At 35.8% G+C, this 23,906-nt stretch overlaps 2 protein-coding genes across 6 annotated transcripts in view; one reads left to right on the top strand and one right to left on the bottom strand.

Moving 5' to 3' along the window:
- The window catches only part of LOC124545392 (calcium uptake protein 1 homolog, mitochondrial), a 231,674-nt gene that overhangs the window by 29,840 nt on the left and 177,928 nt on the right, over positions 1 to 23,906 (bottom strand). The gene's annotated exons all lie outside the window — the stretch shown is intronic.
- Positions 115 to 22,299, top strand: LOC124545393 (carbohydrate sulfotransferase 11-like). Its single transcript, XM_047124309.1, has 7 exons — positions 115 to 325; positions 462 to 667; positions 12,460 to 12,672; positions 15,209 to 15,446; positions 16,655 to 16,931; positions 17,234 to 17,470; positions 19,846 to 22,299. The coding sequence occupies exons 3-7, from the start codon at positions 12,466 to 12,468 to the stop codon at positions 19,997 to 19,999; spliced, it is 1,113 nt and encodes a 370-aa protein (XP_046980265.1). The 5' UTR covers positions 115 to 325; positions 462 to 667; positions 12,460 to 12,465; the 3' UTR covers positions 20,000 to 22,299.

The following is a 23,906-nucleotide window of genomic DNA, read 5'->3' as shown; positions in this document are numbered from 1 at the left end:
CAGGTGCTCACAGCCTCCACCCCTCCTCTTCCACAATTCTCCCTCTCAGGCAGGCAGACAGTCAGTAATCAATACTGGCAGTTTCCCCCACCACCACACTTGAAACAGGGCAGGGCAATGGCTGCCTCACAACAGTGCATCTACAGATATGTGTCATGTCAGTCTCTGAATAACTGTGTATGTGAACAGCAAAGTACATTGACTGCCAAGTTTGCTTTGTGGAGCAGTTAACACTTAATTAGCTACACCCTGTTACTGTGTAAACTTCCTTATTCCCCTCGTCCAAGTGTGTGGTAGGGTTTTGAAAGTGGGAGAGCAGAGAAGTGTAAGTGGTTTGCAAGAGATGAGAAGAATTCACTAAATTTTCAGCAAAGTTTTGTCATGCACACCCTGTTATGGTTTTCAACAAATAACACATGGTACAATTGAAAAGAAGTGATACTACTGTGTTTTTATGATAGGGACTGTACTTGATTAAAAAGAAATGGACTGAGAAGAAAAGTGAGGAGTAGGTGGGAGGGAATACAACAGTGCTCAACTTAAAGGTTCCCACTACATCACCACCCTGACACAATAAATATGTGACAGCACATCATAGGTACTGCCCACAGTAGAATTTAACAACAGTAATGTCATACATCTTTATGAAGTCAACTACCAGAATTACGTAAGTATGTTTCCTATATTCTGAATCCTTTTGCTATCTTCATCATATAACTGGAGGCTATCTGCACACATCAATCTTTACACTTAATATTCAATTTTATGCAGGAAATTTATTAATTGCTACAGACCTATACAGAAGATATATAAGATAATATTATTTCACAATATTTACGATTATTATTATTATTATTTTCTATTATTCCCATTTAAAGAGAGCGTTTGAACTTGAATTCCTTTATGATGATTGTTTATGTTTTTTCTGTTTTTATTATTATTATTATTATTACTGTTTCTTTATTTTGGCTAGCTGCAGACAATGTTGTTTCAACCATCTCTTTCCTTAAGGTTTAACTAGCACTCTGTATTCTCGTATTTGTTTTTTGTGAGTCTCCTTTTTATACATTATATTAAAGATCAAAGAACACACTGAAATTAATCTCATACACAAAATATTTTTTTTATTTATAATTACAGAGTGTTGCCTTAAATGGAATACCTTGTTAGTGCCCACATAAACTGTTCACAATTGTTTTTGTCCCTTGGCACTTAGAAGGCAACGTAGAGTCAGTAATTCGGTTACTGAAAGAAAGAACCATTAAAATTCTAACACACAAGTCAAAGTTATTAGAAGAACGTATCTAAGAATCAGTTTTTTTCCTGTGGAATTCAGGCAACTATGTATGATGAAAACAGCAAAAGTTGACTGTCCTAAAGTACATTGACAGTTTAAAAAAGTAAAATAATTACTTCATTGCTTTTCTTATGTCCCAACACCATTTGTTCAGCAGCACAGACATCATACAATCATTATGGAGAGAATAGAACAAATATGTTTCATAAGAAATGTACAAAACTTTAAATCAACAGAAACACACAGACTGGTATCTTCTTGAAAGATCACACTGTTACAATAGATTTGTGTTAGTAACAGTGAATAATTATGAAAACTGTTGCCAACAATGTGGCACAGTAGATCACACAAACCATACAAGTTACTATAGTCATACTTAAGTTAGCAAGATCACTTTTAACTTCATACTTAATAATGACTATAGCAGGAGAGTTCTAGCAGAATGCTTCTTTTTTTTGGTGAGTGATCTCCTTTACTCTTAAAATACTTGATAATGAGTAGTTGTAGGAAGGGGAAAATCTCTTGATCAGTGGCACTAGATTTGGCTAACAACTTTCAATTACGTGAACCTCTACCTGACCGGACAACACAAAATTTTCTTAACTGTTGTCATGTGCATTGAGGAAAACAATGACAAATTGAGAACAATGATGTGACAAAAGCAACTAACAGTCAGCCAGCTGTTTACATGTTAGGTTTATCCTTCCTTTTCATGCTGTGTACAAGGCTTCATTTTAAAATCTGCAGTTATAAATAAATTTTTGACGAAAAATGAGCCACCAGCTAGGAGCTACCAGAATAATTAGATTTTATCATAGTGGATTTTCTTCATCCAAATATCACATCTCTAATTCCACATATAGATTAACTGATAATTGGAAGTTTTGGGAAAAATCTTGTACTGAAGGACACTTTTTCCTTCTGTTTTAAAATGTGTAAGATTGCCAATATTAACTTACAATTTTTCTTCAAGCAATAATTCAATACTGTCACAGTCATTAGGTTAATTGCAAAGGCCTGATTATAAAGGATATCAAAGCCACATTTGCTGAGTTTCAACCGAAAATTTCTGAATGACATAAATAGTTAAATGATATTTCAGATATTGCTCATAATTTTAATTTTTATGGTATCGAATTACTGGAGACTTATGACCAAGAAATGTATTCTTACTTGCTATATGAAATTTTTCATGGACAATTAAGAACAAGGGTAACACAAAATTCAAGAAAATATAAGGATGAAGTGAAGAAAAAGTTATGACTGCTTAAAACAAAAGTATTTTGGGAACAGAGAGGGGAAGTCCAAAATGTGGCTATTACATGGGACCCAAACAAATCACAGGTTATCTGAATAACATATATGTTTAATGAAAGGAAAAAAGGAGGCAGAAGCAACAATTTCAACTCATTTTTAACAGGCTTGCCTATCATGAAATGGGCCAAACCTCTTGGTGAAGACTGACAGTTACAACTGTTTTCATGAACAGTTCTATGATAATCTTTGTAGACACACAATAAACAATATTCAGTGTATCTGCAGGACAATTTAAATGAGTTTTATTTGTACTTCTTTACACATATTATAATTAATGGGTTGAATACACACAAAAAGGATCATTAAGATTCATGTCCCATAGACGACGATGTCATTAGAGATGGAGCATAAGCTTGGATTGAGGAGGAATGGGAAAAGAAATTGTGTGTGTTCTTTTCGAAGTAACCATCCCAGAATTTGCCTCAGGCAATTTAGTGACTGGATAACATACATCTGAATGCATGAAGATCTGAACTGCCACCCTCCTGAATGTGAGTACAGTCTTACCATCTCACCACATTGCTCACTGGGTGATATGCCTGAACAAATTTATCAGTTTTCAGTTAAATAATACAGGGAACTGCACCTTGGATATTGATGGGTGAAGTTAATAGCTGGAACCTTATAATAGATAGTCATTGTTCACCAGGCTTCAAGTGTGCCTCCCAGATATCATACAAAATTAAGTCACAGTAAGAAAAATAAAAGTCTCAGTTAAATACATGAGTACAACAGGTAAAACTGAACATAATTTGTGGTATGAGAAAATAACATTTTGGTGAAAAGTCTCATAAAAAATCTCTAAAATACATACTATCAAGTCTAACAAAGTTCAGTTTTCACAAATAACTATTCAACGTATATTGTGTTTGAATCACCTGCTGCATCTGATTCAATTTGTCTCAAAACACAGCATGTGACAAGTTCTTGCAAATAGCAATGTATACAGGGTGTTACAAACAGGGTGTTACAAAAAAGTACGGCCAAACTTTCAGGAAACATTACTCACACACAAAGAAAGAAAATATGTTATGTGGACATGTGTCCGGAAACACTTACTTTCCATGTTAGAGCTCATTTTATCACTTCTCTTCAAATCACATTAATCATAGAATGGAAACACACAGCAACAGAACGTACCAGTGTGACTTCAAACACTTTGTTACAGGAAATGTTCAAAATATCCTCTGTTAGCGCAGATACATGCATCCACCCTCCGTCGTATGGAATCCCTGATGCGCTGATGCAGCCCTGGAGAATGGCGTATTGTATCACAGCCGCCCACAACACGAGCATGAAGAGTCTCTACATTTGGTACCGGGGTTGCGTAGACAAGAGCTTTCAAATGCCGCCACAAATGAAAGTCAAGAGGGTTGAGGTCAGGAGAGCGTGGAGGACATGGAATTGGTCCGCCTTTGCCAATCCATCGGTCACCGAATCTGTTGTTGAGAAGCGTACAAACACTTCGACTGAAATGTGCAGGAGCTCCATCGTGCATGAACCACATGTTGTGTCGTACTTGTAAAGGCACATGTTCTAGCGGCACAGGTAGAGTATCCTGTATGAAATCATGATAATGTGCTCCATTGAGCGTAGGTGGAAGAACATGTGGCCCAATCAAGACATCACCAACAATGCCTGCCCAAATGTTCACAGAAAATCTGTGTTGATGACGTGATTGCACAATTGCGTGCGGATTCTCGTCAGCCCACACATGTTGATTGTGAAAATTTACAATTTGATCACATTGGAATGAAGCCTCATTCGTAAAGAGAACATTTGCACTGAAATGAGGATTGACACATTGTTGGATGAACCATTCACAGGAGGAGGCCAATCAGCTGCTGATAGTGCCTGCACATGCTGTACATGGTACGGAAACAACTGGTTCTCCTGTAGCACTCTCCATACAGTGACGTGGTCAACGTCACCTTGTACAGCAGCAACTTCTCTGACGCTGACATTAGGGTTATCGTCAACTGCACGAAGAATTGCCTCGTCCATTGCAGTTGTCCTTGTCATTCTAGGTCTTCCCCAGTTGCGAGTCATAGGCTGGAATGTTCCGTGCTCCCTAAGACGCCGATCAATTGCTTCAAACGTCTTCCTGTCGGGACACCTTCGTTATGAAAATCTGTCTCGATACAAACGTACAGCGCCACGGCTATTGCCCCGTGCTAATTCATACATCAAATGGGCACCTGCCAACTCTGCATTTGTAAACATTGCACTGAATGCAAAACCACGTTCGTGATGAACATACTGATGTGCTTGATCCTAGTACTGTAGAGCAATGAGTCGCATGTCAACACAAGCACCAAAGTCAACATTACCTTCCTTCAATTGGGCCAACTGGCAGTGAATCGAGGAAGTACGGTACATACTGACGAAACTAAAATGAGCTCTAACATGGAAATTAAGCGTTTCCGGACACATGTCCACATAACATCTTTTCTTTATTTGTGTGTGAGGAACGTTTCCTGAAAGTTTGGCCGTACCTTTTTGTAACACCCTGTATGAGAAAGCATGGTGTTTGAAGGATTCATGGAGAGGAATTTCAAAAACAAAGCATACATGATGATAATTCAACAATGAGATTTTCAGATGATGAATTCACTGCTCTTGAAATCGGCACCAGTGACTACCAAAATTTCCAATATCTGATACAAGCAATAACTAACTTGAACATATCATAGGTCGGTTCCAAACACAAGTGACTTCCAGTGTGGCACAATTATTGGGGCACAATTGATTTTTTTTTATCCTGTGAACAGTTTATAGCATTGATGTGGCAAGTGATTAGAGCGATAAGACAGATATATGGATTCATGTAACTAATGAGGAAGTACAGATTAGAAATGGGAAGACAAGAAATTTGTGGCACAACTTGACCTATAGAAGGGATCGGCTGATAGGACCCATTCTGAGACATCAAGGGATCACAAATTTAGAATTTGAGGGAAGCGTGGGTGATAAAAATCATACAGAGAGATCAAGACATGAATACAGTAAGCAGATTCAGAAATATGTAGGTTGCAGTAGTTATTTGGAGATGAAGAGGCTTGCACAAGATAGAGTAACACAGAGAGCTGCATCAAACCAGTTTATGGACCGAAGACCACAACAACAATGACAACATGGATTCAGCAGTCAGCTAAGTGCATGGTTCACTGAATAAGTATGAGAAAGCCTCACAGTCTCACAACTGAAACAAAGGATAAATACTTCTTGAACATAGGTGACACTGACCACTCAACAAGAACCACTTTTTAGCACAACAGTATCCTATAAATGAAGAATTTACACCAGCAAGGTACTGCCGCAAAACATGCTGTGTCTGACAGCACTGTTCAGAATGATTCCACGTAAAATAACTTCTATGTTTCTCATTCACTATGGCAGCTATCATTATTAATCAATGACGGAAACCTTCCTCCCAATGACACATCTTCGTAAATGGAGACGGACGAATGCCAAATGGTAACAATATGTTATTCACTTCAAATTGTGAAATCATCAAGATCCAATGTAGTGGTATTTAACCTGTGCACTGTAGCGCCCTGGTGTGCCATGACTGACCACCTGGGGTGCCATCGATTTGCTTCATAGTTCGTGGCATAGAAGACAGTTGATGAAAATTTCATTTCTGGTGTCCACCTGTGTGGCATCAGAGGAATTCCGTTTTAGATGCTGATCAGCCTGCGTAAGCAGTCATAACATAGAAGCTGAATTATTGCGTGTTATACTTAGCACCTAAACACAAGTACAGAAAATACAATGGTAGCTACTTAGATTTTGGTTTTGCATGCACTGCTGTGAACAATGAAGGGCATCCTCAGTGTGTTTTGCGTTTGAAAATTACTTTCTGTTCAATGTATGCTACCTAGCAAATTAAAGCATCATTCAGAAAATGTTCATAAGAATGACATGGTCAAACCAATAGAATATTTTTCTAGAAAACTGAGTCAAATGAAAGAATAAGAATCATCACTTTCTAAGCAGATAGGAATATAGATTAAAGCACGTCTAGTGTCCTACAAAGTAGCTTAGCGGGTAGCAAAATGTAAGAAAGTCTACTTGATTGAAGAAGAACTAATTCTGCAGTGTGCTACTGAGAAAGTGTCCATTACGCTTGGAGAGTCCATGGGAAAACAGCTTTTGTCCATTCCTTTGTTTGGCACTACAATTAATCATCAAATTCAAGATTCAGGAGAGGTTATTCGTGCACAAGTTATAGAAAAAATTAGAGGCTGGAATTTTGGTATGCAGCTTGATGAGGCCACTGATAGCAATAGAGATACTCGCTTAATTTGATAGGTGCATTTTAAGGTGATTTTTAAGACAACTTTTTTATTGTACAGATATAAATACAGGTATGACAGAAAAAGATTCATGACAGAAAACCAAATTAACTGGGCTCTCTGTGTTGATGTGTGTACTAATAATGTGTGGTCCATGTTGGTTGGGGGGGGTTAGAGTGGTCTACAAGCAATTTTTGCAACACTGCTCCCAATATTATGAGAACCCATTACACCATCCATAAAGAAACACTTACTTCGCAACACATGAGTGCTGACCTGAATCAAATACAGTACTGAAAACTGTCATAAATGTGGTGAACTTTATTACAACTTGTCCACAGAAAGCTTGATTTTTTGGACAATTAGTCACAGTATGGGCAATGAACATACATCTCTCTTCTTTTATTGCAGCATTCATTGGCTTTCCAGGGGAAATGTATTATCATGCATTTTTTAACTTAGTCAAGATGTTTGTTCTTGCCTGGCAGAAGAAAATCATATCAGCACTAAGGGTTTTTAGACACTGACTCAACTAAAGTTTGGATGCTTATGTGATATATTTGAGCAGTTAGACTCACTGAAGAAGTCTCTGGAAGTGAAACTCATTTCATTCGGGTTATTGACACAATTTCAGCCTTCAGAAAGAAGCTGGTTGTTTGAGAAAGAAGAGTGAACGATGGAGGAGAAATAAAATAGGTTTCAGTGGGTTCAAAATTCCTTCACAGTACTGCAGAAGAGTAACAGTTGGTAGAACTTTCACAGATTCTTCACTAGAAATGAAGATTTCACAAGTGACATTGCAAACATTTTGATATTCAGTAAGAAAAGAGTTTCCAAGCTTGAGTATGAAAGTATTGAAGGTATGAATTCCTCTTGCAACCTCCTATCTTTGTGAGAGTGAATTTTTGGGAGTTACAGTCATTAAAACTAAGTACAGATCAAAACTTTGTGTGGAGAAGGAAATGAAGATAGCTGTATCTCATTTGATGCTAAGATTTGACAAGTTGGGGAACAAGAAGCAAGCTCAAGCATTGCACTGAGATGAGTAGTATTTTATTCACAACATTTTTTATTAATTTTTCCAGTTTTTACACAGTAACCTATAGGGGAACCATGGATACAACATAACTGGTCAAGGGAACCACAAACTCAAAAAGGTTGAAAAACCATGGGTACAATGTAATGGAAAATGAAAACTACAGATATCCATTTGGCAGTGCCATGATGCAGTAAGGTGGTATCTATAACCCACCATGACACACACTGCTGCATCTCTCATTGTGTGATACATACTACAGTAAATTGCTTACTCCAAAGCAGTCCTAGCACAACACTGACATTTGACAATGACCAAACCTCATTTTCCAGACTGTTCACAACACCTACGGATCATTCTCTAGCCTTCACACTGACTTAAATTCCAAAATGAATAATTGCGCTGTTTGCTTGTCACTTAAACATGAACCTGTACAGAGTCAACAAGATAATCCTCTCCACCAAAAGCAGATTCTTTCTTGGTAATGTCTTGCAATGAGAAAACTCTTTGGCAAAGTCTTTACTAGTAACTAACTACTCCATCAGTGCAATAGTGAAAATAAATTAAAAATGATTGACAAGTTTAATAACAACAACTATATGATTCCATTCTTTGGGAGTTGGAGTGCTGGACTAGCACACAGTTTGAATCTATTAAAGGACTCGTATATATAAAATTCCCATTTCTAAACAACCTAAAATTTTCATGGCTTATTTCACACAAACAAGGGAAGCAAATGTGAATAAATTACTTTTTTCTTCAACTTTCTTCTTTCAAATTTCAGTTGGTGCACAAGCATAAACAAAATGCAATACTGAATGAGTTGTAGACTGTTGAGTAGGTCCTTCCTCCACGTACTCCCCTAATGCACTCTATTCCTGCAAGTGTTATGGTGCAACAAAAGTAGAAACATACCTGATACCACTGAGTCCACTTCAGCTTGTGAAATATGCACTGTTATGAACTTTCACCAATGCTATAGCAAACTCACTGTCAGTTGATTGGTGTATACTGTACTTCACATGCAACAGTTACGTGCAAGAACGATGTCATAAATCCATAATGAAGACTGTCATGGAAGAAAGACCTACTGCAATTTTGCTCACTTAGTCAGCTTGGACATAAGAAAAAAGGAAGAACGGGTAGAAGGGTAGAGAATTTTAGAATTCCACAGCCAACAAGTAGCTCCTCAGGTGATTAAAAATCAATCACATTGTTATGGAGAACCTAGGACCAAGCAGTATGCATGAAAAGTGTGTCCCAAAGATGGTTACAAATCTGCAACAGAGTAAATAAATACAGATTTAAATTTTGTTCGTGCTCTCAGTATCAAGTACTGACTTCTTGAAAAATCATGAGAGCGGAAGGAATGTGGAGCCAACTGAGCAGTAAGAAAACAAAACAGCAGTCAAAATAGCAAACTGGCATTAAATTGCACCTTGTTTGGCTCCTATATGGCCCGGGAATGTTCTGGTAGCCTTCTCAGCTCCTCAAATAGGCTTAATTACACATACACACACTGAAATTTTGTAACTTCATGTAAGGTGCAGTCCTCTACAATAATCTTAAGACACACAAAGCAGCATCAACATGCAGCTAATCCATTGGCTCACATGAAACATGTCTAATCATCTCATCTATAATTGAGACATAGCAGTCAGAAACTTCCATCCAAATATTGTTGTGATGAAGAGGAAAGTATTTTACATAAATTGTGCAGTTGTAAGAAAGTGTGACATGGTAAAAGACATCTACCATGAATATGAGAAAATATAATTTCACTCTGTAGTTCGCTGTTGAAAAAATAAATAAGTTTTCTCAACAATTTTGTACTAACTTGTCAGCCAATCACACACTGAAAGACACACATCAGTAATAGAAATAATAATAGCAATAGTCCATTTGATATTGTGCACTACATAACTACAGTAACAATAAAATAAATGAAATTATGTATCTATGGGAGTGTTCACAACTGTTCTAGCAGCTGGCACATCTAGATCAGTTCATAATAGGAAACACTGATATGCATAATACAAAGAAATGCAGTATTAGTATAATGTACCTCATAAATAAAAGTAAACACTGTATTAAATAACTGTAAATGGCACAAACATAGCTGCCCCAATTTTTTTGTGTAAAATGCAATTTAGGTAAGCCTTTAGGCATTAACTGTATTCAGGTCATCAAGGGGATCGAAATGATTCAAAACTGGAACAAATGGAAACAACTTCAGAATTTAAAATGTGACAGTGGTAAATATGTAGTGGCACTGAAGAGAATTCTCGAAACTAAGCAAATTTTTACCCATAATATTTTGGTATATTGCTCTGATTCACCGTACATGCAAAAACTCAACCTAGTACTAACAAACTGTCAATTTCTTGAGGTAAGAAACAGAACTTTTTCAGTATGATGATAGTGCTTAAATACGTCCATTTAATTTTTTACAGTGAAAATTAATTTTTAGCTACCCTGATTTAATAAATAAATACACTTTTTGTCATTTCAGCAGTTGAAAGTTACCAACTTTAAAACTTTTGTTTAAAAAAAGATTAGAAACGAACACATTTACTTCTTAATCAATAGCTTATCCTAGTAATTTATCCTAAGTAACTAGGTGTACTTACAACAACAACGACAACAACAACAACCATAATAATAATAATAATAATAATAATAATAATAACAACATAATTCTGATCAAATGTTGTGGAGACAGAATCCAGCCTTAACTCTACTTGATTGATTTTTGGAGACACATCAGTGACAGTGTGTCAGTAATATTCTAAAAGGGGAGATTAAATGAAAGATTGTATTTAATTCACTGTTTACTTTTATTTATGAGGTACATTATACTAATACTGCATTTCTTTGAATTATGCATGTCAGTGTTTCCTATTATGAACTGATCTAGATACTGGTTACTGATGGCTGCAGAAAGACTTTAGTGTACCCAAAGTTCATGAAAACAAAGCACAATCGTAATTAGGATGAGGCAGAAAACATTTTTCACATATTTCACAGTAAATCAAATGGGTGAATGTGCTCTCTTCTAATGTTTTTTAAACAAAAAGTAGTTTCTAAATGAGTTATCAATATCCACTGCGAAAATAGCAAATGATTAGCTTACTTAAAATTGAAATTGGAAGGAACAGTTACTTCTTCGCTAGAAAACAGGGTAATTTTAATCACATCCATAATATTACAAAGAGGCCATTTCTTTCTTTTCAAACCATTCCATTTCTCACTGTCAGCAAGATTTTTTGGTGATACAGAATCAGTTCCACTAACTGACACGAATTTTATATCATCTGTCCACTTGATTTTAACCCATTTAACTTTCTTCCAGCTTTCAGCAGATTCCAAGGAATGTGAGATTCAATATTCAACCTGTCATTAATGGCTGCTCTAAACCCATTTCTCTAAAAAAAATCTCAGATATAACATTTTCAATAAAAGAGCTGGTGTGTTAAATATAAATTGTAATCAAATTTTTGTCAATGTGCACAATATAATACTGATTGTGTATTCATTCCATAGACATAAAATTAACTAAAGAATAAAATGTAACTTTAGAATGGACTATTCCTTGCACTAGGATATATATATTTACCAACATATGATGGAGACATAAAAGAACATATCTGTTAATGTGTCCACTGTCATACATACCAGGTGTCTCCCCTAAGAGTCGCCATGCTTTTTTCTCTGCTGTTTTGGCAGACACTTGCAATTTCATTTTTACAATGTACTGCTGGAGTCAACACAAACAAATATTGCTCATTGCATGAATGTGATGCCTAGTGTCAACAACAAGTCTTATCATTCTTTCCCATTACAAACAAAATTATTTTTAAAAGTTGAATTTTATGCGAGCATTTGACTGAGCAGTGCCAAATTAGCCTAGCATGATATTTTTTCATCATTATGTATTAAGAGTGACAATAAACTAAAAAGAATAACCAGTGCTCCAGCAGCGACAGCACTACTCTGGCCCGTGCTGCCTGCTCAGTCACTGTCGGTTTACTGGTTATCCTTCTTGGTTTACTGTCTCTGGTAACACATTTTGATAAAACAAGTATCACACTAGAGTAATTTGGGTACGTAAAATTCCACTGTAAAAAATTTTTGTATGTAATGGGGAAACAAACTATCACTTTTCATTGAAACTGGGCTTCACAATGAAGATACGATAACTGGTGTTTGTTTGGGCTGATTCCAGCTACACATTGCAAACATGAAATTGTAGATATCTGCTGAAATACCAGCAAAAACTTGCCTGATGACTCTTAGGAAAGACTCTCTCTCTCTCTCTCTCTCTCTCTCTCTCTCTCTCTCTCTCTCTCTCTGTGTGTGTGTGTGTGTGTGTGTGTGTGTGTGCGCGTGCGTGCGTGCGTGCGTGCGTGTGTGTGTGTGGTTTATTTGTCCTTATAAGATCTTTCCAATTTGTCCTTATTCTATAAACCAAGGAAAACTAACAACGATTGCGTACTTGTTTGTCTCAATAGGATGTCATGAGATGCACCTGTGGCTGCACTGGACGACCAGCACAACGCTGCTTCTCTCGCTATCGCAGCACACTGCAAATGGCGAGTGTAGCAGCAGCTGTTGTGACCTATTGTTTTGTTCTGGGTTCTTTTGCAGTGGCCAAACTTCGTGCAGCTGATGCTCGGTTTTCTCTAACTTATCTGAATGTAACAATAGATGAACCAAAACTACAAGTAAGTAAAGAAATGTTACTACTCAACATGACATTCACAATCTTTAAATGCTGATAAAGAGTTTTCTGCTAATTCACACAGTCGACACTATAAAATACCATGCTGTGAATATTCCAATAGTTTTCTCCCCTTTGTGGGCAAGGTACATAAGAAAGTAAAGATGATTTAATTAGGAAAAAAAGAGCCCATAGAGTAATTGCCATCAGTCAGTCTGATGGATACTGTAATAATGTCTTTCTTGTTAAAGAGTACTCTGGCACAATATCATTGTGTTGCAGTTTCCAAACCACCAGAAGGCAACGGTATTGTCAACTTCTGTCTCTCAATGCACAGTAATTTGTTACCAAAAGAAGAACAATACAAAAATTGATATCAACATTTAGATGTCTCCTGTTCATCATAGCACCATTGAGGAAGCTGAACAGTAATCATTTGACCCTGCATATTGGGCAATTTACTGGCAACTAATGAGTCAGTGCAGTTCAGTTTGACATCAACACAATCTAAATATCATCAGAATACAAATCGTAACAGAGTGAACAAAGAATACAATTTCGGTGTTGTTTCTCATATTGATGTGCAAGATATACGAGACAGCTGAAACACCCTCAAACTTCAAGCAAAATGAAATAATTCCAATTCCAGTGAAGGCAAGTGCCGGCAGGCGTGAATATTATCTAACCATCATTTAATAAATCATGGTAAGAAAACAATGATATAAATTAGCTACAGAAGAATGGAAAACCTATAGAAGCCAACTTCAGGGACTTTTAATTTCAGTTCTGGAGAAATGTAGCAATACGAGACAATACTGCTCCAAAAACTTATCTTAGAAGGTCAACTGAAAAAAAAACCAAATCTGCATTTATAGTTTTTGTGGATTCTGGTAAGGTTTTCAACACTCTTTGAAATTCTGAAGGTAGGTGAGGTAAAACACAGGTTACATAAAGTTATCTACATCTTGTACGGAAACCAGAGTAGAGACATTAGAGTCAAAGGACATGAAACGAAACCAGTAGTTGAGATGGGAGTGAGGCAGGGCTACATGAGTAAAACAAGGGTAATGGAATGTAATAGAAGAAAATCAGGTGACACTGATAGATTTGGATTAGGAATTGAGACACTGAAATTAGTCTATGAGTTTTTAAATATTTGGGTAGCACAATAACTTATGACAGTTGAATCAAAGTGTGTATAAAATGCAGACTGGCATTTCTGAGAAAGATGAATCTGTTGACTTTAATATAAAGATTTTTCTGATAATATTTGCATGGGATGTACAGAAGTGAAATGTGGTTGATAAATAGTTCAGACAAGAACAGAACTGAAGCTTTTGAAAAGGTGTGCTGTAGGAGAATGCTGAAGCTCGAATAACAAATGAGGAGGTACTGAAATGAAGTGGGGAAAAAGAAATTTATTGCATAGCTCAACTAAACAAAGGGACTGATTGATAGCACACATTCTGAGTCATCAGGAAGTTATCACTTTGGTAATAAAGGGAAGATTTGTGGGTAAAAATTGAAGATGGAAACCAAGGCTTCAATAACCTAACCAGGTTCAAGCAGATGTAGGTTGCAGTAGCTATCCAGAGATAATGAGCCTTGCACATGATACACTACCGTGGAGGGCTGCAGCAAACTGTTCTTCTAACTAAAGAAGTTATCATCATCATCATCATCATCATCATCATCAAAAACAACAACAGATGAATTCCTCTGTAACTGCATCTACAACATACATAGAGGCCTTCAGATATGACACACAACTAACGTACATGTTTAATACCTTAGTGGCAGACTGCAGCTATACAACATAGTGACATTAATAGCATCATCAGGAGAATGCAGAATAAGCTTGAATGAAGAATAAGTAATTTTATTTAGATAAACAGCAGGGCAATGAAAAAATGGTTCAAATGGCTCTGAGCACTATGGGATTTAACTTCTCAGGTCATCAGCCCCCTAGAACTCAGAACTACTTAAACCTAACTAACCTAAGGACCTCACACACATCCTTGCCCGTGGCAGAATTCGAACCTGCAGCCGTAGCAGTCGCGTAGTTCCAGACTGTAGTGCCTAGAACCGCACGGCCACAGAAGGGCAATGAACAAATTATGACAGACAAGGCACTGTTGGCAATCCAGTTTCATTTCTCTGGGAAACATATCACCTGTTGTAACTACCATAATACTATACTGAGAAAAATAGGCAGCTTATACAGATGAAATGTTATGGAATCATATAAACAACTGTTAGGTGGAAGGCTTCAAATGCATTACAACAAGTTGTTTAACATTAAATGACTATATATAATCTTCACTTGATTTATGTTCTACTCTTTATGCCCCACACTTTAAGTTTTGGTTTTGTGCAGCCTATGCATGTGTGATTATGGCTGATTAATGTTAGTGGAAAAATACATATTTTTAGAAAGATTTTGGTCAGAATCACTGACAACAAGTCTAGTCAATGTTGTAAATGTTGGTTTTGATTTTATGTGGAAACATTTCACCAGCATAACACACTTTTCACTACAGGATACAAATGCAGTTTGGGAAACAGAAAATTACAACTATAATTATGACCCAGGGTATTTGGAAGAAATATATGAGATGAGACGTGAACGTGTATGGGAAGTATGTGTCGACAAAGGATTGAACACCAGAGGACAGCCAAATGCCTGGGAATTTTTCATTGACAAGGATCACCATCTGGTCTGGTGTAGTATCTTCAAGGCTGCTAGTTCAACATGGATGTATCATTTCAATATATTAGGTGGGTACAGGAAAGTATAAGTCACATCCATTATTTTGACTGAAAACTAAATGACTTGGTGAGAAATTTAGCATGTAGTTGTACCACTAACTGCTCTAATTCAAAATTATAGGTACTTACTTTAGCTTCATGTAATTTTTTTCATTTTTGTCATTAAGAGAGAGCGACTGGGGGTGGGGGGGGGGGCGGGTTGCAGGTGAGGGAGGGGGGGGGGCACGAGAGAGGGGGACACAGGATTTTCTGCCCCCCTCTATTGTGGTGGTCTGAGCCACCATGTAATCTTTAGGTTGTACTCAAGTTTCCATAGGCCAGCCTATAACCCAAGAGTTTGTTAACACTTTACTCACAGACTGTAAACACGAATGACTTTAGTTCTCCAAACATCTGATCATAGGTCTTTGTGGTCAGTTGAAGGATCAGTACAACATGATTTTGTTATTTTTTGAAACAGCTGTTACATGATCTACACATGGCTGAATAATCTGGGTATCAAACAGGACGAATGATCTGGGAATCAAAGAGGCTGACATGACTAGCGTTTTTACTGATCTACTTTCACTTAAACAGAAACTGTTTTTGCAAAAGGACAAAATCAGCTCTATTTGGCTTCAGATACCATGTTCAACCAATCTTACAGACACCGTCAGTATAATTTTTATTCACTGGCATGCAGAGTTCTCTGTGTAATTAATAGCTGATATGTATGAAATATCTATAGCATATTTAGAATACAGCACTCACAATGCCTTGTCATGACAAACAACTTACATATAATACTGATCTCAGCACAGGCATTGTATTACTTCTGCTGACAACAATGTTTTAAATGCAATGCGCTTTATGACAGTGTCTAATGTGGATTGTAGAAACTTGAGTTTAGCTTTGATTTAAGAACATTGATGGTTTTAGTGACAAAATGGTACAATAGTGGTGGAACCATCGAATCATTCCAAGAGCTGATCCCTTTTACAAGCAAAAGAATTAAAGATGTTTTATTTTATCATCTTATTTTGAATACCTACAAGATAAATAAATTCCCTGGAAATGTAAATTGTAATTACTTTTAAAGGTAGTTTTTGAGTCAGAGGCAGAAATTTGCAGTACTATTATTTGAAATAACAGGAACATAAATAACAATATGAAAAATGCTCTCTAAAATGTTGTAAGTGTGTATACAACACTAAAGAAACATTCCTTTTTTTATCTAGCTGGCTACAATGAGAGATTTCTAAGGCGAACACGCAAAACACCAATGAGCCTTGCACGTGCTCGCTTTCCACGACCATCTGTTCAGCAATTGCAAGAGACACTTCCACACGCACTTTCATTCCTGATTGTCAGAGAGCCTTATGAACGCTTGCTTTCTGCTTATCGTAACAAGATAGAGGGGGCAAAGAATCCTTACTACCGAAAACTTTCAAAACATATTGCTCAGCACTATCGGTACAAGCAAGATCCGATGACAGATGTGCCAGAAAGTGTAAGGTGAGTAGCAGCATAAAGTTATTCTTACAAAATAATAACTAATAACAAAATGCATACAACAGCCTCCTAGTGCAACACATTAAAAAAGACGTTTAGTCCACTAAATTGCTTGTCTTCGATGCACTGTTTAAAAATAAATAAGTAAATAAATTAAAATATTCGCAAAATAAAGATCAAAAGCAACAAAGAACTCCTGCTAGGTGATTAATTGACGAAACATACTAGAAACTTTGTATTTAGTGGAGATGATAAACAGAAATATAAATGTGAAAACTCAGAAATTTGAAACATTTTGATTACAGGTCAGGTCCCACATTTCCAGAATTTGTTGATTACATCATCAACAGCAAAAAGTTTGATGAACATTGGGCACCTTATCATTCATTCTGTACTCCATGCCATGTAAACTTTACAGTTATTGCAAAAATGGAAACACTAGATCGAGATGAGGAGTATGTCATCCATAAGGCTGGTCTACAAAGACTGCTGTTACCTTCCCACTACCGTTATAAGCCAAGAACTGCAATCAACAAGGCAAGGTATGTACATCCATTGTTCACTAAATCATTGCATAAAATCTGCAGTGGAACATTTTAACAGGGAATTTTCTATTTCATTTGTTACTTTTCACATTTAATAGAAAAATTTGTTAAATAGGTCTTACAAACATTATTTTACATGACATATTATTATTTCTGATTGAATCAGTGAGATACAAACATCACTTGAATGTAAACTGAACCTTTGTGCTGTACATTCAAGAGGAAAAGCTATTCTTCTAATATTTTTAAAAACATGTCATTTGGAGAACATACATGGATGGGAGTGATGCTAGTTCCCCCTCCATCATCCCATCTTTCTCTTGGTAGTAGCACAATGTGGAAACAAGAGGCACCTTCACTTACTATGCAAAATATTATCATCTCATTTCTTAACTACAGGTGTTCAGAAAGCTGAAATTTTGAAAACACTCTAGACACAAAAACTAGCCAAGTGCAAGTAGGACTCACACACTGACAGTTGCGTACAAACTTAATTATGTATCATATAGTTCATCCATCGAGGTATCAACAATTTTTGGCTGTTATCAATATTGATAATGCCACGATATTAGTGCCAGGAATTCCAAGATTGTGCCAAAAAATCTACAGCAGTTCCTCACTCTAGCCCGGACGTAACTTCAGTTTATATATGTAGAGAGAGAAGATTTTATAAAATATCTTTTATTTAATTACTGAAACATGACTACAACTTACATTTTATGTTTGCATGCAGTGATGTCTATCTATTGTGCTTTTGACAGACGATGAGTGCTATGTATGTTCAAATTGGAAAAGATATTTTTTACTTGATACAATTACAATTTAAAAAGTTTCAGATTCTTTACTTTACATGTACTGTGAAATTTTGCTTCTTGCCGAATTTCATGTTTCTAAGTTAACGGGAAGTACCCTATAGGTTTTGATGATCGTTTTCAAGTATCAAAATATTTTACATAAATGGTCATATCTTTTGACTGAAATGACTTAGAAGCTTACAATTTTTACACCGCCAAGGGACCATAGACATTAGTATGTGTCATAAATTTGAACTAGTTATGAATCCTCATTCCTGAGGAAAAGCGTTGTTAACAGGCAGGCAGGCAAGCAGACAGACAGACACACAGAGGGACAACAAAGTGATCCTATAAGGGTCCCCTTTTTACAGACTGAGGCATGGAACCTAGAAACAAGTGTATGTGGATTCCAAAACATTTTGATAAAGAAAGTGAAGCATTTTTAAGATAACTGTAACTTATAATGAGGCCATGATACAGCACTACATCCTGGAGAACAAATTGGAGTTGAGATGTACAAGAAAAGACGCCAAAATCATGGCTAGAATTTGCCTATTATCAGAGAAAGTTCTCAGAATTGTCTTTGACATTTAAAAGATGTGTTGGTGATTTTTTTCCAAGACAGAGGGATGACGAATGTAGTGTGCTACTGATAACTGCTTACTGGTATGAGAAATACTTACTGCAGCAAGTTTCTTGATAATTGTCTCCACATAAATCTGTGGTCCCAAAAAAAAAAACCACAAACTTGGGTGAAATTAATTGGATACCTTGCATACCACCTTGGCTTACTCCCATGTGACTAACCGAAGTTTGGACGCCTTAAAGGAGTATGAAAGGGAAATAAGTTAATGATCCAGTAGTAGAGCAATACAGCAGTAAGTGAATGTTAGAGTGTTCTCTACAGAAGTATCTCCAGTGGAGACATTATATGAGAATAAATTATGTGAACAGCCCTTATGCTTTAGAGGTATTAGTTAGGAAGAGTATCACACAAAGTTTTCATACTTTATGCCAACATGCATTCGTTTTCTGAATTTCAGGACTACCATATATATTTAGGGCTGTGACACACACTCTAATACCACCTTTCCACACAATGGGCATAGTATTTTCACAAAACAAACGGACCAAGATCTGGTAGAGGAGAATGTCTGCTGCATAGCATAAATAGTATTCAACTGCAGAGCAGCATTAGTTTATAGTACTGGTACTGTTTGGAATGAAGATGTTGCAGGAAGTACTCTTAATATGATTTTAACAATTTTTAGATTCTCTCTCTCACACTCATGATATTCATGAAACACCTGGTTAACTCACAAGAAATAAAAAGGGAGACACTAAGTATGTGAAGGAAAAAGGCAGCAGAGTTCTTTAGGAGAAGAGTCTTTCAGGAATCTAGTTACAAGTTAAACAGTTTTATAATGTATTTTCTCTCAGAACAAATGTAAATAAAAATTGTTCCATATACTTGAGGTAACAAACTGCTGTGCTGGTAAAGAAGATAATACCAACTAAACTAAATTCTTTAGCATTAATGGCATTCCAAATAAAGTAAATCATATTTCTTTCTTGCAGGGATGGGAAAGCTACAGCTGCTCTAGTGGAAAAGTACTACTCACAACTGACAAAAACACAAATGGAGAAGTTACACAAAATCTATGGTACTGATTTTGAAATGTTTGATTACAATGCAACGAAGTACTTCACTTTTACACAATCTGAACTATAGTTATGTGTCTATTGCATTACATCAAATCATGGAATTAATAAGAAGAGACACTTTGCTTCTTGCTTTCTAAATTATTAATCATTTACGGGAAATTAGGTAAATATTACTGTTACAGATGCTACTCACAATATTTGTACACTATACACCCCAAATCAAAAGTAAATAACCATGTTATTAATATTTGTGCCTGTTATACTATAAAAATTATTGAAAAGTTGAAAGTCGTCATTAATGTTTTCAGTCTAATATATGAACAACTTCACTATGTTGCAATATATTTATGAACACTAGAAGAGCAGAGTCAGTTTGTCAATAAGATGACTGCACCACATTAATGATTACTTCAGCTTTAATTTGTCTTTGTGTCTTTTGTAAAATAGTTGAGTCACATGGAGAGCAAATACTTGGATTAACCATTCCAATCCTTTTGGACCAAATCACAGCAATTACGATTGCAATAAAAATAAAATGATGATGAGATAGATAAAAATAACAACACTACATTTTTGCATGATAAAAGAAGTAAAATAGTTTTCAGAACAGGTTATTGTGAGTGTAACACCTTCTAAGACAGCCCACCACTTAATTCTTACAGTATGACTGAAATTTTTTCAGCTGAACAATGTTCAGCAATTTATGTTCATATTACAAAACAATTAAAACTAGTGAAGTGTGGCAACATTAAAATGTCCAAAATGTAAATGAAGAGGTCTACAGTATGGCATTTTGAGAGATTCATCCATGATTAGAAAGGAAGATAATATCGGTCCCTTACTCCTGCTGAATTAGTTGTATACAGTACAAACCATTTTAAAGTTTGTTAAGTGCTTAATGGTTTAAGCATATGCAGTACTTCAATTCCTTTGATACTGCACCACATTAATAATTACTTCTGCTTTCAGTGATAATTGTTGTTTGCAAGCACTATGCAGCCCTTGCGAGTTTGACCGACAATTTTCATGGGTTATTATAGATAAAATATTCCCTACATTTAAAAAAAAACATAATAATAGTAGTGAGTAACAAAAAATTTTGGATTATTTTGCTCCCTCCAGCCATCAGTTATTTACACTATTGCTAGCCACCTTGCAGTATGTGGAGGAGGAGAGGTTACTTTAGGTATCATTGTCATTTCCCTTTCTTTCTCTTCCCTTTGCAAATAGTGGGTGGGAAGAAATACAGTTAAGCGTATAAGACAGATAAGCATATAAGAGCTTGAATTTCTCTTGTTGCCTTTTACATTCTTCAGACAATATTATACATTTCAGCATATAGTACACTAAAGAAATGTAAAATATTTATGATAATATGAATATCATCTAAGTAACAGTGCTTGTTCCTGAATATTCATTTTGTGTAGCTACAGAAAAAGGACAGGCAAATTTAAAACACAGTTATGGAAACAGTGCAGCTAATTCAAGAGTTTATCCAATGACTTTACCCAATATCTTCTACTACATGTGCATTTTTCCTTTATTGCTTTGTTCTGTATGCTTTCTTCATAGCGCAAAAAGTGTAATTGTGTAGACAGTGCATGACATTTTTGATATAACACTGATACAAAGTAATGGAATTTTGCTTCCAATTTGACACTGTTACACTGTAGTTATTTGAAAGGGGCTTACTAAAACATACATTTAACAATATAATTTTGCTGTCAGTGTAAACCACTCCTCTATATTGTTTATCTTAAACTAATTTCTAAGTTTTCAACTTCCTCCCTAATACTACCTAAGTATATTGTGCTGTGGAAAAAATACGTATTGTACCGGATGTTTTCAACAGTTAAACCATTACATTAAGCTAAAATAGAGATAGTAGCATATTTTTATCTCAAACTGGTATTTCCCACTATAATGCAAGATGATAATGCACTTAGATTCACTGTTTCCGATAACCTTGGATACTGGTGATGATAGATATGTTAGTCTGCAGTGCACATCAGTTCAACATCTCATTAATTGATATGTGACATACACATTCTTTACATTGGAAACTGAACAGCAAACATGCACAAAAGAATAATATATGATGACTGTTCCTCAAAATGTACACACAATGCAGCAACATTCTGAAAACTATATTACTTCCAGTTAGAGAAAAATCTTGTCCATTTATTGTAAAAGCATTTGAAAGCCACAACTATATACAAGAACTGCATAAAAATGTAACACAAACTGTCACTGTTTAGCAATGATATTATCTAGTATTCTAACAAAAATAATTCAATAAGTATTTTAGAAAAAAACTTTGATATTTTGGTGTACCAAAACTTTGTTTAAAAACATTTCTACATTTTATATCTGAATGTACTAAAAGCTCAAATGGAGGCAATAAAATTGTTTTAATTACTGAAAAATCTACTTTATGGTAGTGAAAAAATTAACAAACTTCAATAACTTTAAATGTTTCCAAACTTTTTGTTATAGGATGATACGCACAAACACAGGGGGAAAAAGAAATATACGGAAACTCAAATCTGTATTTTATTTGTATTGTATGGTGTTTGGTGGTAGGCAGCAATAAGGTTAATTCAAATAAAGATCATATGAACCACATGGTAAAAATGTTTGGTACAGTATAAATGTATCCATTAAAATTCATTTAATTGTGTACATGAGAACTGATCATCACTCCCCAAATAGAAGAGATGCTATGCTACCAAGTACATAACTACATCACTTTCTGGATTTTTCAATTGATCTGTGGAAGTTCAGTAGTGAACATGAATGATAGTGTTGATTATTATTGAATGTCAGCACTATGGGGTTCAGGGTGTTTAGAAATGAGATGACCATGTTACTTAACAAAATAACAAAACTCCTTTCTGATGTGACTTTTGGGGAAACAAACATGAATGAATAGATGGCCAAGGCAGCAACAAGATTCAGAGGAAAAATGCACAAAGTGTGACTGGCTAGGCTACTGACAAGAATAATACATGAAAGAGGGACACGGATTGGATGCATGCACAAGCTGTGATTGTGAGTTTAGTCATTATTAGAATAACTGCTTTCTACAAAGCTCTAAAGTCACATGAGATATGTGAAACAAGACCCTTGTCACCTAATTAAGGATCAAGTTGCATAATTACCCTTCAGTATATCTGGATGTCTTTGGGGTTGGGTATATGAATGCAACTACATTTATTAGGGAAAGAGCAAGAGCTCAAAAGCTGGTGTGAATGCTCTTTTCTTTTATATGTGTTTCTATGATAAACAAATTAGTTTGCTATAAAAGAATCGTTGCCTTTCCCTTATTTTACATGTTGTTCCATTCATGAATTTCCATTATTATTTTACTGTAAATGAGAATGGTGTAAAATGTGGATAACAGCACTCATACATGAGATGGACCTCACTGTGCTTTGATGATATATACATCATCAACCATAAATGTGGTTGATCACCAGAGCCACAGCAGTCTCATGAAATCTATCATCATCATCATCATCATCATCATCATCAGTCTGTTACCTTCATCATAGAGTAAAACAACTATAGCAATTTCTTGTACTATGGCTCCACAGCTTCTAATGCTAATTATAGCATTGTTTCAGTTTTGGAGAATTGTCTTCCTCTGAATACTTTCTAATTTTCCAAGTTCCTCTTGTATCACTTATCCTTGAACTTCAAACAGCCCTATTGAAATCCCAAAGAGGTTTTTCTCTTTCTTTCCAACACTGGAAAATCCAGGATGGAATGTAATAATACTATGAAGAGGAAAGTTGCTTCTTACATCTCCACTACATAATGGGTAGCAATCTTTCCTTTTCATAACATTATCGTTATTCCATCCTGGATTTTCCTTCATTTGATTTTAATTATCAGTTCCTGTTTTATTTTCTTAACACTTTAGTGTTTATTTGTTCAATCAAACTTCCACTGCATCTTCCCACATCCCCACA

This window comes from Schistocerca americana, chromosome 8, assembly GCF_021461395.2.
Source record: "Schistocerca americana isolate TAMUIC-IGC-003095 chromosome 8, iqSchAmer2.1, whole genome shotgun sequence".
Taxonomy (NCBI): Eukaryota; Metazoa; Arthropoda; class Insecta; order Orthoptera; family Acrididae; genus Schistocerca; species Schistocerca americana.
This window is presented reverse-complemented; position numbering and strand designations above follow the sequence as displayed.

Excerpts from the sequence above, each read along its gene's own strand:
- LOC124545393 (XM_047124309.1), top strand. The coding sequence starts at position 12,466 with ATGAGATGCACCTGTGGCTGCACTGGACGACCAGCACAACGCTGCTTC. Across the intron at positions 15,447-16,654 it reads GTATCATTTCAATATATTAG|CTGGCTACAATGAGAGATTT; the intron begins GTGGGTACAGGA and ends TTTTTTATCTAG. Across the intron at positions 16,932-17,233 it reads GATGTGCCAGAAAGTGTAAG|GTCAGGTCCCACATTTCCAG; the intron begins GTGAGTAGCAGC and ends TTTTGATTACAG.